The 16,988-nt window shown below is 41.5% G+C and overlaps 1 protein-coding gene across 4 annotated transcripts in view; it reads right to left on the bottom strand.

Annotated features, from left to right (window-relative positions):
• LOC127657905 (DEP domain-containing mTOR-interacting protein-like) overlaps positions 1 to 3,983 on the bottom strand; it is a 39,138-nt gene extending 35,155 nt beyond the window's left edge. The window contains exons 1-2 of one of the 4 annotated variants that reach the window (XM_052146884.1): positions 3,615 to 3,983; positions 3,195 to 3,289 (exon numbers count right to left, since the gene is read on the bottom strand). In XM_052146884.1, coding sequence (XP_052002844.1) covers positions 3,195 to 3,277 — 83 coding nt within the window. In that variant the 5' untranslated portion in view covers positions 3,278 to 3,289; positions 3,615 to 3,983. The other 3 variants (XR_007972334.1, XM_052146885.1, XM_052146882.1) reach the window with 3 other exon arrangements.
• Positions 3,984 to 16,988: the final 13,005 nt, after the last annotated feature.

The raw sequence follows: 16,988 nt of genomic DNA on the forward strand, positions 1-16,988 counted from the left end.
TGTAGGTTATAAAACCTGATAAATGTCGAAGGCGAGGCCCAGCCTGCCGCCGCACAAATATCCTCAATGGGTATCCCACTCGACCACGCCCACGAGGAGGCCATGCTCCTCGTAGAGTGAGCTCTGATGCCTAAGGGGCATTGAAGGCCCTTGGCTTCATAAGCCAGCGCTATAGCATCTATTATCCAGCGCGATATTCTTTGCTTTGAAACTGCGAGACCTTTAGTGCGGCCGCCAAAGCATACGAATAATTGTTCCATCTGTCTGAACGAGGCAGAACGTTCCAAGTATACTCTGAGCGCCCTGACTGGGCAGAGTAAATTAGCATCGCTTTCGTCTGCTGGAGTAGTAGGCACGCGCGCCATTTTCATAAAGCCTCCCGCTCGCGGCGGGGGGTTTTTGGGCATGCATACAGTGTTTGTGTGTAGGGGTGCATGCATGACAGCAGGCACGCGCGCTACCTTTATAGTATTTCCCGCTTTTACTGGGGAAGTGTTTATAACTGTGGGAACAGTGCTTGTGTGTAGTGGTGCATACATGACAATAGGCACACGATCCACATTTATGGGGCGTCCAGCTTGAGCTGGGGAAGTATTCGGCACTGTTTGGACAGTATTGATATGTGGGAATGCGCACTTTAGTGTGGACACGTGACCCCTTAGTGACACAGGCAGAAAATGACTCTTTTTGTGATTTCTGTGTGTTGCCGTTAAAACGGCGTTTGATTGCAGGTGAGCGAGTTCTGTGACTGGCCCATTGACTGCTGTACAGACATTTCCAGCCGCCTGTAAGGGGACTGGGTAATGCCTTGCAGGAACCACTCGTCCAGCCGGCTGCAGGTGGGTTCTTCCGGAGAAGACCAGTCGAGCCCGAGGTGCGATCTCTGAGTCCATGCTGGTGCCCCTGCTCGTGTCCGCTAATGTCGACGGCGCGGGGTCGAAGGCCGAGCCCGGCCAGTCGTCGGATGCAGCGTCAATGGAAAGGCTGTCATCCTTTTCACCGTCGTCCCCTGAAGCGCCGAACGAGACGAGACCCACCGCTTCGGAGGGGTGCTGGTCTGCCTGCGTGAATTGAACTGGCGGCAGGGATTCCTTGGGTGGTGGTGAAGCACGCGGGGACTGGCCTGGCGTGACGTCACTGAAGTCCGCGTGCTCTGGCGGCCTCCGTGAGCGGCGCTTTTTCTTGCGCGGCTCGAACAGAGGGGATGGCAGCACGGTGGTAGCAGGCTCGTTCGTGGCGAAGGCGGCAAAGCGAGCGCGCAGCTCGGTGAGGCCCAGGGAGTCACATTCGGGGCATCCGCCTCGAGTGAGAGCAGCTTCTGCGTGGTCAGGTCCCAGGCAGCGAGCGCAGAAAATGTGACGGTCCCCGTCAGGAAGAGGGCCTCTGCACGAGGCGCAGGTCGAAGGCATTTGAAACAACGCCTCGAATTTGCTCTTTTACTAAATGACAAAAAAGCGTCGCAGAGGCGAACACTTGCAAAGTAGCTTAGTAAAAGGATATCAAGGTGATGCGCGCCGGATGGTGTAGCAGAAGGCTTTGAAGGCGGCTGAAGGCGCCGGCATCCTCGTAGCAGTCCTGCTGTAGGCTTGTCGACGGCGGGCGAAAAGACTCCAATAATCCGGAGGATCCAGCAAAGAGAAGGTCTTTGCTGATGGAGATTAAATCTAAAGAACTCTCATGACGGGGCGCCTAATATATAGCCTTAGCCACGCCCATCTTGGCGGGCTCTGAGCGTGCGAGCGCAAAGCGCGCTCATTGGTAGCGTGTTCAGAGTCGCCCCGTCATTGGTTCGAGCAAGTTGCCGCAGCACAGCCAATGACCGAGCTGCCTCGCTCATTGCTGTCTGCTGTGCAGCTGCAATGCGTTTTACATAAAGACTTCAATATTTCTCGAGAAACAGAGTTTTCCCATAGCGTAAGCTACTTACGCAATAGGAGAGACCTCTCGAGAGGGAACTGGGTTTATTTTTCCTTCCAATCAACTTGATGTGCAGTAATACATGCAGTTGCAGACCGTGCTGATTTGATTAAATAAAAAGTATTTAAAAACATTATTCATTTATTTTATTACATATTTTTTACTTGATTTGGTGTACAAAAGTTTTTAAAATAATAATACAATTTTAAAACAAACATTTTTCACAACTAATTGTTTAAAGAAATAATAATAAGATTATTCCAAACTATTACGCCAACATTTCTTTCAAGAATTTTAACAAGACTTTTATTTTGTACTGTCTCCAAGCACTCATAGACAGTACTCATTTAACACAGATTTATTTCAAATGTATTTATTTTATTAATATTTTTATTTAACCATTTATTTAACATCATATGTTAAATGATAGACAATTATCTGTTGATAATATATTACGGCCTATGAATAAAAAAGTGATGGCTTTTATATATGATGTTAAATGGCAAAAAAATACCCATTTTATCATCAGAAATTTTACCATAAATCTATTCAATAGAATTATCGATATTAGTATCGATATCGGCGATATTGGTCTTGATAGTAGGCCTACTTGGTATCAAAAAGAAAATATGTCAAGTCATTTTTATTTGTATAGCACTTTTCACAACACACATTGTTTCAAAGTAGCTTTACAGAAAATCAGGCATTAACAGACAATTTTATTAATATCTATAAAATCTTAGTCATAATTGTGAAATTTGATTAAATATGATTGTAAATAGTGTATAAAAATAAGTTATTAAATAATAATTGTATTTAGAAGCCCAGTGAGCAAGCCAAAGGCAACTGTGTCAAGAAACACAAAACTCCATAAGATGTTGGTTAATGGAGAAAAATAACTTTGGGAGAAACCAGACTCACTGTGGCAGCCTGTTCCCCTCTAGCTAGTATCATGAATATAATGCCAATATTAGTTATTTGTGTGCAGTGCAAGTCATGGTTTAAAAATTAGTAAATTAAGTAAGTGTTAAGGGCCAATGTTTAAACAAAGATTACTGAAAAATAAGTGGTAGAGTGGATGCCCATCAGACGTCCGTCTAGCGTGTGTTTACATAGAACAACAATTAAAAAACAGCGGATGGCTTTAACGCGTTCGGTGTGAACAGCCCCTAGCAGAGTGTAAACAGCATGGCTGATTATACTGAAAGTTCTAGTTTTGTTGTGGCGCGTCTCGCTCTTGCAGTGTACAGTAAATGGGGACGTAAAGCCACTCCTACCGTAACTGTTCTCCGGTAACGAGGACTTCGGCCATGCGCTCCAGCTCAGCAGTCTTCTGCAAGGTGTACCCGATGCCGTCCATGTCTAACAGCCGCTTGAACGTGAAATGATACATGTATATATGACACATTCAAGGTTTAGAGAGGAAAAACGCTGTTTGTGAAATGGCTTGACATGCACAGCACAGAACACGCCTCTCCTTCGAGCAGTACCAGATTGGGAGAGGCGTGATGACTGTTATGACAGCCTAAATATTTGAGTTTAAACAAATGAGTGAAAAACAACTCAACCGCGTGGTTAAACGCTTTCAACTGTAGCGTTTCTTTAAAGTAAAATACGAATTATTCAACTCATTCAAATCATATGTAAACGCATCAAAATAATGATGCGATTATAAGGCGAAAAAATAGAAAGTTTACCTTAATTGGACCAATGAAGGTTCTTCAAATTAATCCGAAATAATGTTTTAAAGAGATGGCAGTGATGCCACATAATTATTCAAGTGCTGGTAGCTCAAAACGATTCGCAATAACTTGTGACTTCTGTGTTCCATCAAGTGCCAGCAGCCATCCATACATATGTGTTGCAATGCATGAAGCAACAGCAGAGCCTTTAGAAAATAAAAATAAAAAAACCTCCCACCGAAGCTTAAAACAACTGGTTATTCCTGAAGACAGAAACTGTCCCATGGATTGATGCATGCCATTGTAGATTGTTTACTATTCTCCACTGAAAGCACGCTTCGGACCATGTTGCAGGGCGAGCCAACTTGACCATACTCATGGGGGAGTTCACCATTGGGGGCGGAGTCTGGGGCCCGTCACTTCACTATGAAAGAATCACGATATTAAGCAATACCTCGCAAATCCCTTTATTATATCTTCTCAACACAACAGTTATCATTTTAACCAAAAAAAAATTTTAAATTCTCTCATCATTTACTCACCCTCATGACAGGTGTGTATGACGTTCTATCTTCTGTTGAACTCAAACAAGGATATTTAGAAGAATATCTCAACTTTGATGGTCCTTACAATGCAAGTGAATGTATACCAAAACTTTGAAGCTCCAAAAAGCACATAAAGGCAACATAAAAGTAAATCACAAGACTCCAGTTGTTAAATCCATGTCTTCTAAAGCGATCCAATCGGTTTTGGGTGAGAACAGACAAAAGTTGACTCTTTTTTCACTGTACATCTTGTCAATGCAGTTTATAGGCACAATTATTATTTCAAGCACGATTACACTTCCTAGTGCTTGGCGTATGTGCAGAGCTCTATATGGGCCTAGGAAGTGTAATCAACATTGAAATAATGATCACCAAGGAGACTGTTGATGTCAACATTTTTAGTGAAAAGTAGTTATAATTTGGTCTGTTCTCATTCAAAACAGATTGGATCGCTTCAGCAGACGTGGATTAAACTGGTGTTTTATGGATGACTTAATTATGGATGTTGCCTTTATGTGCTTTTATGAACTTTAAAGATTTGCTCACCATTCAGTTGCATTGTGCAGACCCACAGAGCTGAGATATTCTTCTAAAAATCTACAATTGTGTTCTGCATAAGAAAGAAAGTCATACACAACTGGTATGACATGAAGGTGAGTGCAATCATTTTTGGGTGACCTATAACTATAAAAAATAACAAGGATAACAGTAATTGAAATGAGGTTATTTGGCGCCATCTAGTGGACTATGGACGTTTAGTGGCCATGCCAGATATCGCAACCTCTGTGTTTTTACCACATAATATAGAGCGTAACCATATGTGACATATGTGTCTGTGAGCGTAACGGTCACCATCTGAGACAAGTTAGTCCACCGCCAAGCAATAACCTGCCGGACTGCGTGGCTAAATGCAGCTCGGGCCTTCTGTGTCACACAATTTCATGTTGATGTTGACTAGTCTTGAATTACATTTAGTGAGACTCACGCCCATTATTGCTAGTTCTCTAAGCTATACAGACCCCCAAAGTGCATTTTATTATTGTGCTTATGTTTGTTTATAATTATTAAAATAGTTTAAAACATGTTTAGATAATTTATGGTGGCAATACTTTTGCATAGCCCAAATGAAACACAATTGTCAGGAACTGGAAGGCTTTTCAAGGCTCTGAACAAATAAACGGTAATGATTACATTAAACAATAATAGGTCATAACAATACACAATAATGTTTGCACGCTATTTCTATTTGATCTGATTCTTAAAAATTACTTTTGTTCATGTAAAATATTTTTGTTCAGTGTAGCCTAGAGGAGATGATGGCTATGCACAGTCTATATCTATATCTCAGTAACTATATGGTTTTCTGTTAAAAGTACAATAACACTTTTTCATTGAGCAATGGTTTAAAAATGGTCTTACATTACACCCCTAGTGTCCCTGTAATTCAAACGGCTTTTTTAAAAAAAGCTAAAAAAAAAAAAAAGCACATAAATGCTGCATAAAAGTAATCCATATTACTCCAGTAGTGTAAATCTAAGTGATATGATAAGTGTGGGTGAGAAACATATATATTCTTTATTTTTTTTTAACTCACCCAACCCCTGCAGGTATTTATTGCTTGCTAGGAATTGTGATAAGCATGAATGGAATAGCCTGAATGGAGTAGCCATCAACGATTTGAGGTACAAGTAATTTTGTATCTAACATTAAGAATCAGCGTGGATTTCTGGTACTAGCCTTATAGCCAACTAATGGAATTGAACTGAGCAAAAAACAGTATTCCCTGACTATTCCGGCTTTTCCTTTCAAATATATTTGACCAGTGTGTGCTCCTGGTAAGCTGCACAGTGCGGTCAATGATCTGAAGAACTGATTTGCAAACCTCTGTAAGATTTAGCCTTCGTAATAACCGATTGTGTTACAACACTTTGTCCACGAGATGACACTAGTGTTCAATTTAAAGGCATGAGGCAGAGAAACTGGCCATTTGACATTTTTTCTTCAATAACATTTATTTTTAAGTATGCCTACTGCTGACTGAAAGGGAGTTTGAACGGACTATATCCAAAACATTTATTCTTTTATTCTGAAGTCCTTATCTTCAACCTCCACTCAAATCTTCGCTTGTTTCTTCTCCATTCACAGTTATTGTAGTGTGTAATCTGGCCTTTCTTTAAAAATAATTCCAACAAATTGGAAGGGGGGGACCCAACCCGGTAGGAAAGCTCCGCAAAATATGCTTGAGGGGTGACATGTTGTTCTGGGTACACGCGCGAATACGCGGTTGTCAGCGCTCTTGGAGCCGTTCTTACGTTAGAAGCCGCTGGGGTCGGGACAGCTGAGTTTTTTTTAAGAAGGGTTCGGGGTTTTAATCTATGAAAAAATATAGGTCTACAGGCCGTCCGAAATTGTTTCGCGCACGCGCTCTCTCTCACAGATAAGCGGGAACGGATGAATTATGGGAAGTTCACACCGAATGCGTTCTTGATTGAGTCTGTTCTGTTTTGCCATTGTTTTCCTGTGTAAACACGCGCTGGACGAATGTCCATACATGCTGCACCCCATGTCGCTGTTTCTTCAGTGTCTCACGGAGGACTGGCATATTTTTAGTAGTTTATATGCGTTCTGCATCTGTCGTTGAACTGTCTAGATTGATTATTTATTTATTTATATATTTTAGCACAGGTGTCACAAAGATTTAACATTCTGAACAAGTTCAGGTTGAAAAGAGGGGACTAATACAATGTTTAATATTATTCCTAATTGTTCTGCAACAAGCAAAGTTTCAGTGCTTGATAAAAGGCTGCCCCCTCTTCTCGAGTGTACTGAGGGGCTTTGTTTATTTATTGTTTATTACGAAAGTTTTCTACAATGCTTACATAAAATACAGCCTCAGTATCAGAATATATTGTATACAACAAATCCTTAAAGTAATAATAATACTGTATCATATTATAATGGCAAACTGGACAACAATAAATAATTGTTGGGTTATAATATTAATAAATAACAACTAAATTACAAAATGTTATTGGGTGAAGTAGGTTTTGCACACCCTATTCAAAAAATAGTTTTGTATAAATGTATGTATGTAAATATTGCTTTTGTATTACTGTATTGTGGAAAAACGGGAAAACATGCATTAATTAATTATTTAATTAAACATTTTGAATGTACTTGGTTACAATGTTTGATTGGAAGAATGTAAAATTATGATTTAAAATACATTTTATGTAACCCAGCTTGGTTAGTTGCTTGGGGCCTCAGAACTCGTAAATCCGCCCCTGCTGCCTCTTTGCTGTTTTTTATTTTATTTAATTATCCTGATGTTTAGCACTGAACATCAAGCTGATAACTGCTGAAGTTAGGAAAAACCGAAGATCAGACAGTACAGAATAATAATGAAGTAATCCTTAACAAACATCCTTACCGTTCAGTTCACAATGGATTTATTGGTACGACAATACAATATTGCCAAAGGGATTAATAGCTGTAGTTAAAGGGTTAGTCCTCCCAAAAATGAACATTTTTCTCATTTTTTACTCACCCTCAAGACATCACAGATGTGAATCTTATTTCTGCAGAACACAAATCATTTAAAAAAAAAGACTATCTCTGCTCTGTAGGTCCATACAATGCAAGTGAATGGTGACCAGACCTTTGAAGGTCAAAAAAAATCGCATAAAGGCTGCATAAAGGTAATCCATAACACTTCAGTGGTTAAATCCATGTCTTCAGAAGCGATATGACAGGCATGGGTGTGAAACAGATTAAGTCCTTTTTTTACTATAAATCTTTACTTTCACTTTCACATTCTGAAATATTTGTGTTCTGCAGATGAAAGAGTCATACACATCTGGGATGGCATGAGGGTGAATAAATGAAAGAATTATACTTTTTGGATGAACTATCCCTTTGTTGCCTTTGTCTTACTGTTATATTTGCACCTTAAAATGAATGACTTAAAATGAATGCTTAAAAAATGTCAACAAATGTAATACACCAAGATGCATTGTGTATGAGTTGGAAGCATTCTATCCTTTCTACAGAGGATATTTGTCTTTGTGCATACAAAAGTCTGTGAATACAGCAGTCTCCAACAGAGCGCCCAGTGCATTACCTCTGAGAATTGATTGAAAAGCACTCAATCAAGCCTTTCAATTCTGGCAGGCTGGCACTAAAATTAGGCAATAGGTCATGACACAAATATGACATTAGGCAATTCCATGCACACACAATCCAGAGCAAAAGTAACAATTGGTTTTGAAGAGAAAGGAGGGAAGAATGAACTGAATGAATGAGTGAAGAGTGAAAAGCAGGGGGTGGCGGAATGGTAGAAAAGGGTGGAGTGTTAGAAAGTTTTTAAAGAAACTTTAATATGGGGAAATTAAAATAAGAGGTGAGATGCTGGGAAAATTCTCCTGGACATAAAGGTGAGATGCTGGGAAAATTCTCCTGTATTTCTTCCCACTTCTCTCTCTTCTTTCTTCTCATCAAGTTATAGGCCTACTCTAATTTTTGATGCAGTCTTTTCATCCTTGTTATTAATCATCTCAGTGAGTTTCATACTTGCTTTCACTTTTCCCATTTTTTTAGGACATGGATGTTCAACCGTTTCCCTCTGTGGCGATTAGTGAAGTGCAAATTTCTATAGGTAACACTTCTGGTGAACCTTCACACACTCAGGCTTGAGATGACTGAAAGCAGTTGAATGATGTGGGTGGAAAAGATAATTTATACAGCATTTTGGATCAAGATCAAGGCACAGGGGCACTCTTACCAAAATATCAGACTCAGAAATCCCCCTCCCAGTGAGACAAAGAGGGAGAGGGAGAGATCTATGTGATAATTAAATGTCACACTGTTATCTTCACCATTCTTCAACCCCCCACCCACCCCCCTTCTCTCTCTCTTTCTGTGGCTTATTGCATCTTTACCTCAAATCTTTCTCTCATTCCAGCATTCCTTCCTGCTCTTCTTTCTTTTGTTTTATTCCACTAAAAACTTAGGTGCACTGTCTGTTTAATTGGAATGGTGACCAAATAAAAATATTTTTTGATGGTTTTGTCACTGAGTATTCATATTGATCCAATGACAATTGGTTTTGACATGCTGTGAAGGGGAGCCTGCGAGTCAGTCTCCATCACAGGACTTAAATGTGTCTAAATGACTTGTTTTCTGTTTTATTCGCATTTTACAATATGTATTGGGGTTTTATTGTGACAATGTTTTATCCATTCTATTGAATATGTTTAACTCTCTGTGACGAGGAGGAGGGTGTGCCAGGCCATAATGATGGATGCCCAACACTGAATCAGCCCAATCAGCGGGAGACAGATAAAGAGGAGCCAGGGACACCAGTTTGAGAGAGAGAGAGACATGTGGCTGCTGTGTGTGTGTTTATGTTTGTTTAAGTTAATTTATGTATCATATGCTATGTTGGCTGTTCTGCTGGTTCCCGCCTCTTCCTTGCCCATCCTTTATCCGTTACATTGGTCCCGAAACCCAGGAAGGAGGAGGGATGCGCTGTTGTGAAGTCCTCACCACTGCCATCTGCCAGGGGATGGAAGAGTCACTGCCAGCCGCTGGGAGTCAGAGGAGCTGTTCCGTCCACCAGGGGTCAGGGGACTCACTGCCGTCCGCCAGGGGAGGAGTGGCTGTCGTCCATCATAGGGCAGTGGAGTGCCTGAGGATCAGGTTCCCTGCCGGTTCCCGCCTCCTCCTTGCCTATCCTTTACCCATTAAACTCTCATTTGAATTAAATGAAAAAATAAATAAAAAAATAATTATTCAAAGATTTTGTATTTAGGAATGGGGAGGCGAGGGTTAATTTTTATTTAAAATAATGGTTTGATTAACAAAGGTGGGAAAATTGTGTATTTAAACCAGCTGCCACTTAGGGAGATGAAAAAAGATGGATGACGACGACAAGTATTTGAGCACATGGACAAGGTTATGCCAGCACGGCTTGAGTTCAAATGTACTCCAGCCTAAATAGTTAAGGGAGGGGAGTAGGTACTTCTGCTAGTACCAAAAACAGGGCTTTTTAATGTAACCATGTTTTTATTATTGCTTTTAAACACTTTTTATTTGCACATTTTGCACCTCTAATGGATTAAACATCTTTTTGGAACTCATTCCTTCTCTCTGGTGTGATTCTCCTTGTGACCGCTCCAGTCCCTATCACACAGGCATACCTCCTTTATTTGTGTTGTTTAAATGTGTGTATTTGTGTTTTAATTTTAATTTTAAAATAAAAAAAATTGAATCCGTCCCTTGAGCTCCCTGTTTCCCATCTCACCTCCACTACTGATAACACATTTCCAATTATGTTTAAAAGTTTAATGATCATCTGTTTGTTATTTCTTATTATGAACACGACTCTCTCAATCTTAATATGATTCTGTGACTCTCTCAATTTTTAGACTAACGCCAACAGAGAAAAATAAACAAGAAACAAATGCTTTGGCAAAGAAAACCAGATACCTGATGTGCACGAACTGAGCATATTCATTTAGAGTGCCAGTTTTATCACCAACACACACACATACACATACAGCAGCCTCAGATGACTGATATTTAGCTAAAATAGTTCATTTATGCAGCCTTCTGGATCACAGTCAACAAACAAAGCAACAAAACAAAGCTTAAGGCATGAGAACAATCTCTCTAGTAAATTGGTTTCTGAAGTAACACTTTTAGAACAAGGGGAAGAGAGATGATAGAAAATAATTGGTGTCATAGGACACCAAGTCAAAGTTCAGGTCAAGTTTAGTGCTGGAGTTACCGTGATTTACCAGAGGTCCACAACCACCATGTAGCAAACAATCACTCTTTAAAGGAGGAATATCCCTGGTTCAAAATGAGTGAAGCTCAATATAACTGTTCAGGTTGTAGTACAAAAAACATGGAAGAGAATTCACCATGAGTGTGAAAAAGGCCATTGTAATTGTTTTAGTTAAATGTTTTTCTTAGTCTTATTGTGCCACTTCTAGTCTGGTCTGCACACAGCGTCCTCCAATCATTCAATCATTGTTCAGAAGGTGTCGCACTGTGATCAGTTCCGCCGCCCCTAAGCTCAGTCGAGTACAGACGAACTGGATGCAGACGGATGCAAACTTTACTGATACAATTTATCTTTGACAAAAGTTGTGTACGGGACTGTTAAGCAAGCAGGGCTGTTCTACCCGCTCCATATGAGACTCGAACCAGCGTTCGAGTCTCATATGGGAGGCGGGCTCACTAACAAGGAGGCTAAAGGCTACAGCCTCTAGCATCAGTCGCTAGTGCACCTCTTGAGGTCAGGAGAGTGAGGTTTATAAGCATTGCACAGCTATCTATCAGCTGGCCACCGTTACACTCACCCCCTAAACCTCACTCCCATCCGGGCCAGTCCACACATATTAAAATATACACTGCTTCAAAAGTATAGCCACAAGAGTAAAAATTATACATGTTAACAAGATTTCAGTGTGATAAAGTTGCTTACTAACCTTGTCTGTATAAAGTTATATCCAATATTACAACTTTGCTGCCATGCAGACAAAATCCTGTAATCCTGGTATTGGATGTAACTTTACACAGATAAGCTTAGTAAGTGACTTTGTCACTCTAAAACCACATTAACATATTCATTTTTACATCTTGTGGCTTTATTTTTGACACAATGAGTATTTTAGCATTTATGGGCTGGCCCCATTCACTATCAAAGAAACTGCCATACTGAGCTTTTTCATTATTATCAAACAAAGGATAAGTCAATATAATAGTTTTTGTTGTAATCAACATCAAAATCAAATCCCTTTACTGTCACTCAACTATATACACAAGTGCAACAGTGGGTGAAAGTCTTGGGTGTAGTTACAAGCAAGATAGCAGTATGACAGTATGATGCCTCAGTGTGGACGTACCATGTGAGTTCCTCAGTGATGTGGACACCGAAGAACTTGAAGCTGCTGACTCTCTCCACCGGTGCTCCATTGATTGTCACAGGGCTGTGTTCTCTGTCTTTTCTCCTGAAGTCCACCACAGGTTCCTTGGTCTCTCACTAACGTTGAGAGAGAGGTTGTACTCCTGACACCAGCATTTCAGAGTGTGCTCCTCCTCTCTGTAGGCTGTTTCAACATTATCAGTGATCAGACCTACCACCATTGTATCATCAACAAATGAAATGATGGCATTGTAGCTGTGTGTTGCCACACAGTCATGTGTGTATAGGGAATACAGGAGTGGGCTGAGAACACAGCGCTATGGGGCTCCAGTGTTGAGGGTCAATGATGAGGAGATGTTGCTGCCCATTTTAACCACCAGTCGTTTGCTTGACAGGAAGTCAAGGATCCTGCACAGAGAGCTGTTTAAGCCCAGAGCCCGGAGTTTCTCATCAAGCCTGGAAGGCACTATGGTGTTGAATGCTGAGCTGTAGTCTACAAACAGCATTCTCACATATGTGTTCCTTTTTTCCAGTTGGGAGCGAGCAGTGTGTATTGTAGATGCAATGGCATCATCAGTGGAGCGGTTGTTGCGGTAGGCAAACTGCAGTGAGTCCAGTGAGCACAGAGCAGATGTAATCTCTGATTAGCCTCTCAAAGCATTTGCTGATGATGGGGGTCAGAGCAACCGGACGGCAGACATTTAAGCAAGTGATTTTGGATTGCTTTCATACAGGCACAAATGTGGACGTTTTAAAGCATGTGGGGACCACAGACAAGGAGAGGGAATGGTTGAAAATGTCCATTAAAACACCAGCCAGTTGGTTTGCGCATGCTCTGATGGCCGGAATGGCCCGGAATGCTGTCTGGACCCGTGGCTTTATGGATAGGATCTGGTTACATCCACTTCAGAGATGGAGAGTGATGGAGAGTGTAGCTTCGGAAGCAGGAGCTCAAGAGTGGTGTTGTTTCCCTCGAAACAAGCATAAAAGTATTAAGCTCATCCGGCAGAGAAGCAGCAGTGTTCAGGGAGGAGTATTTATTCCCATTGAAGTCTGTGATGATATTAATTCCCTGCCACATGCTTCTATAGTCGGGGCTGTTGAAGTGTCCTTCAATTTTGTTCCTATACTGGCGTTTGGCTGCTCTGTTTTGGTGAGGGCATAACTGGCTTGTCTATGCTTCTCCACATTACCGGAATTAAAAGCAGAGGTCCAAGCATTAAGTGCCGCATGAACATCGCTATTAATCCACAGTTTCTGGTTAGGGTAGAGCTGTATTGTTTTTGTTGACACTACATCATCTATGCACTTCCTGATGAAACACGTTACGGTATCAGCGTAGACCTCAATGTCATCATCAGAGACAGACCAGAACATTTCCCAGTCCGCGTGATCAAAACAGTCCTTTAGCATAGAATCTGATTGGCCTGGCCAGCACTAGATCATTCTGAGGGGTCGGGTACTTCCTGTTTCAGTTTCTGCCTGTAAGCGGGCAGAAGGAGAACAGAAGAGTGGTCAGATTTGCCAAATGGTGAGCGGGGTTTGCCCAGACAAAGGGCTGGATCTTCAATAGATGTTTGTCTATCATAGACAACAAGGCAGACAACATCCAAGATGAAAAACAAAAGAACTGTAAACAAAACAATCAAAAAACTGCAATATTGGGTCAGATCTCGCAGCACAGCTGCCATACGCTGCACTATCTTGAAGCAAACATTTAGCCACAAATGCTGTTAGTTAAGCCTAACTTGTATTGAACCCAGGAATTTTCCTTTAAATTTGAACAACCATGTGGCAGGGCAGAGGGCGGGGCCAGGTCGTGATCATACACACCCGGTCCCGTATGAGGCTAATTATGCATCTGTGATGGTTAAAGGCTGACTGCAGAGTATCGTGCGGGAGAGAGAGATCCTTTACAGACATGTCCGTCGTGTGTGTTTGTGTCTTTGTTTTAAGTTTCTCATTAAAACTATTATTTACATTGAAAAGCCTGTTCTCGCCTCCTCCTTGCCCATTGATACCTTTACAAACCAACATTTACAAGATAATCAAAATGCCAAAATCAAAACTGTAAATAAATGTGTGTGTTTGCTTTGTCTCTGAGAGTTTAATTCAGATGGAAACAGGATGGAGAGGACATGAGGAAGTGATTTTAGAGATAAGATGCCAGCCAATAACAGGTAACTCCAACCCCAGTCTGATTTGACTGTACAAGTAGGAGATAGACTGAATGATTAGATAGTGAGACTGTGGATGCATGTCTATGTATGTGTGTAAAGTGCAAAATTGGAGGAAAAGGGGGAGATGGAAAGTGGAACAGTTTGATAATGAGCAAAAGAGAAACTAAAACAGAATGAACACCACATGGGGAGAAAAGTGAGACGGGGAAAATGATGTATCTAGAGGGAGAAAAGAGAAACAGCTTGATTGAAGGAATCATGTGGTTCTTGTTAAGTTTCAGCTGTGGTATTAATGGATAAACTGTAAGTGGTAATGAGTCACAGTAAAAAAGCCAAGCATGACCTACATTTAAGTCTTCACCCAAAATAATTTAAGCTCATCTGCACCATTACTCACCCCTTCATCAGACATGTGGGTGTGTGTGTTTGTGTGAGTAAGCTGAAAAAAGAAAACATTCCCTTTGTGGTAACTTTTCAGATATCTGTATTTGTCCGTCACTGTGTGAGTGAAGCATTGTGGATGAGATGGTGTGCAATTGTGTGTGGTATTCAAAGCGTATAAGCGTGTAAACCTATGTGCTGGTGGCATGTGTTTTGGGGTTATGTGAGTCCCCAGAGTGGAGTATCACTTACCCTGCTGAGTTCTTGGCAAGAGGAGTGAGAGGCAGAAAGAGAGAGAGGACGAGAGGGAGGGAAAGAGAGAGAAATGTAAAATGAAACCCAAATTCCTCTTTCAAAGTGCACAAACATATTTATGCCCTCATTGCCAAGCATCTCTCCTTATTCTCCTCAACTCTCTATCTCTCTCTCTATCTCTCTCTCTCTCTCTCTCTCTCTCTCTCTCTCTCTCTCTCCTCTCTTTCTGTCTCTCTCTCTCTCCCCCCTCTCTTTCTTTTCTTTGTCTCTCCTCCTTTTCTTCATCATTGTCATTCCCCATTGGGCTTTGATCTCATTCTCTCACTCATCCTCTTTTCACCGGGCCTGAACAAAGTAATAAAAAATGACCTAAGCACAAAAGAACAAAAGATAAGTGGGTGGGAATGAAAACTAGTAAGTTGAAAAAGGGGGAAACGGGGGGATGAGAACACGAGATAGGAGTGAGAGAGTGTTTAGTGTCATGGGCCACCCAGGACAGGCAAGATATTGTAAATGTGTACCAGGAAACATCAATTCCCCATTTTACCTGTTTCCACAAACACTTACTGTAAGTACAATGTGCGTTTCGTAAGCAAGTAAAATACAACAGGCCATTAAAATTGCGTAGTTTATTAGTGTTTTTGCTTGGCGCAATGTAGGATATTAGATATTCTGCAGATAGCATAAATCTTTTACATACTGCCCTGCAGCAAATAGTTTATATCTAAACAGAACTACAAAGGCAGAGACAGCAGTATATCCCGAAAAACGGGAGATTTAGACGGCGATACGCAGACAAAAGAGTGTAATGATGACTATCGCCTGTTGTTGTACGAAGAAAAACAAGTATGGACATGAAGCTATTTTGTGAACACAATCGGCAAGGTGTGCGATATGTCACGCATCGCCTCGCGCTATCTCTGTCAAGTGCTTGTAATACAAGCGCGCGCTTTGTCAACAACCCTGGAGCGGCTGCGCGACCCCAGAGGGCAACATTTCTTTCTGTTAATTGAAAGAAAACTCCTACAATGCGACAACAATTTGTGTCTAACATATAGAACCAATCATCGTAAAACTTAAGTGTGTGTGTGTGTGTGTGTGTGTGTGTGTGTGTGTGTGTGTGTGTGTGTGTGTGTGTGTGTGTGTGTGTGTGTGTGCGTAGCAAATATTTGGAGCGTGCGTGTGTCTGGGAAGCGAGCGCTGTCCTGGCTGTCACCCGGGTAACCCGCGCATTTAAATTTCCCGTTCGCTGTGGCGCGGAGACCATCCATCAAAAGTAAATGGTTAACGACTTCTTTGTACCACTCACATTCATCATCCAGTCTCCCTGGCCCGCGTCTTCATTAGAGACCCAAAATTCGCCTCACCAACTTTTCCCGAGCCCCCAACCCCCTCCATATGCCCCAGTCCTCCACTCCTTTCTTCCGCTTCGACATCAGGGGGGGAGACTAAAGACTCTCTGGGACTCCACTTCAACCTCCTGGCCTCTACTAGGTCACCTTTTGTGGCTGCACCATTCTCTTCACCACCCGCAAGAAGACCCTTGTACCTCCCTCAGTGTGAAACGGGAAAGACTTTAACTAAAGCAGGGGCAGATCTAGTTACAGGTGCTGGAAGTGTGTGGCGGTACTTTGGATAACCAGAGCTGTTAAAATGTGCGTGGCAAGGTGTTTTGATTTATCCATGTGTAGGACTGCCATCCTATACATTTGTTTATCCAACAGTTAGCTGTTGACAGTTCGTTCATCTATCACACAGTGTTGTGTGATGAGAGCTCACTCATATACATTTGAATGAAAAATAAATAAATACAACGCTAGCAATCTTTTTAATTTTACTTTAAGAAACAAAATGTGTAGACACCTCGAATAATCCCATGAAAAAAGAAATCCTCCTGCCCACACCAAATTTCGATGGAAAATGTATTCCGATGGGCGTCTTCGAACGCGCTCGTGGTTTAAATGAGGCGTGGTATGGGTGGGGCTCGCCCATTATCTCTAATAATCATTGGTGCATTGATTTGACAGGGAATACAGAGGGCGTGGTTTGCCCAATAAGGGGCGTGTGCGCTTGCGGATCAAGTATGATAACTGGCCCA

Source organism: Xyrauchen texanus, chromosome 17, assembly GCF_025860055.1.
Source record: "Xyrauchen texanus isolate HMW12.3.18 chromosome 17, RBS_HiC_50CHRs, whole genome shotgun sequence".
Classification (NCBI taxonomy): domain Eukaryota; kingdom Metazoa; phylum Chordata; class Actinopteri; order Cypriniformes; family Catostomidae; genus Xyrauchen; species Xyrauchen texanus.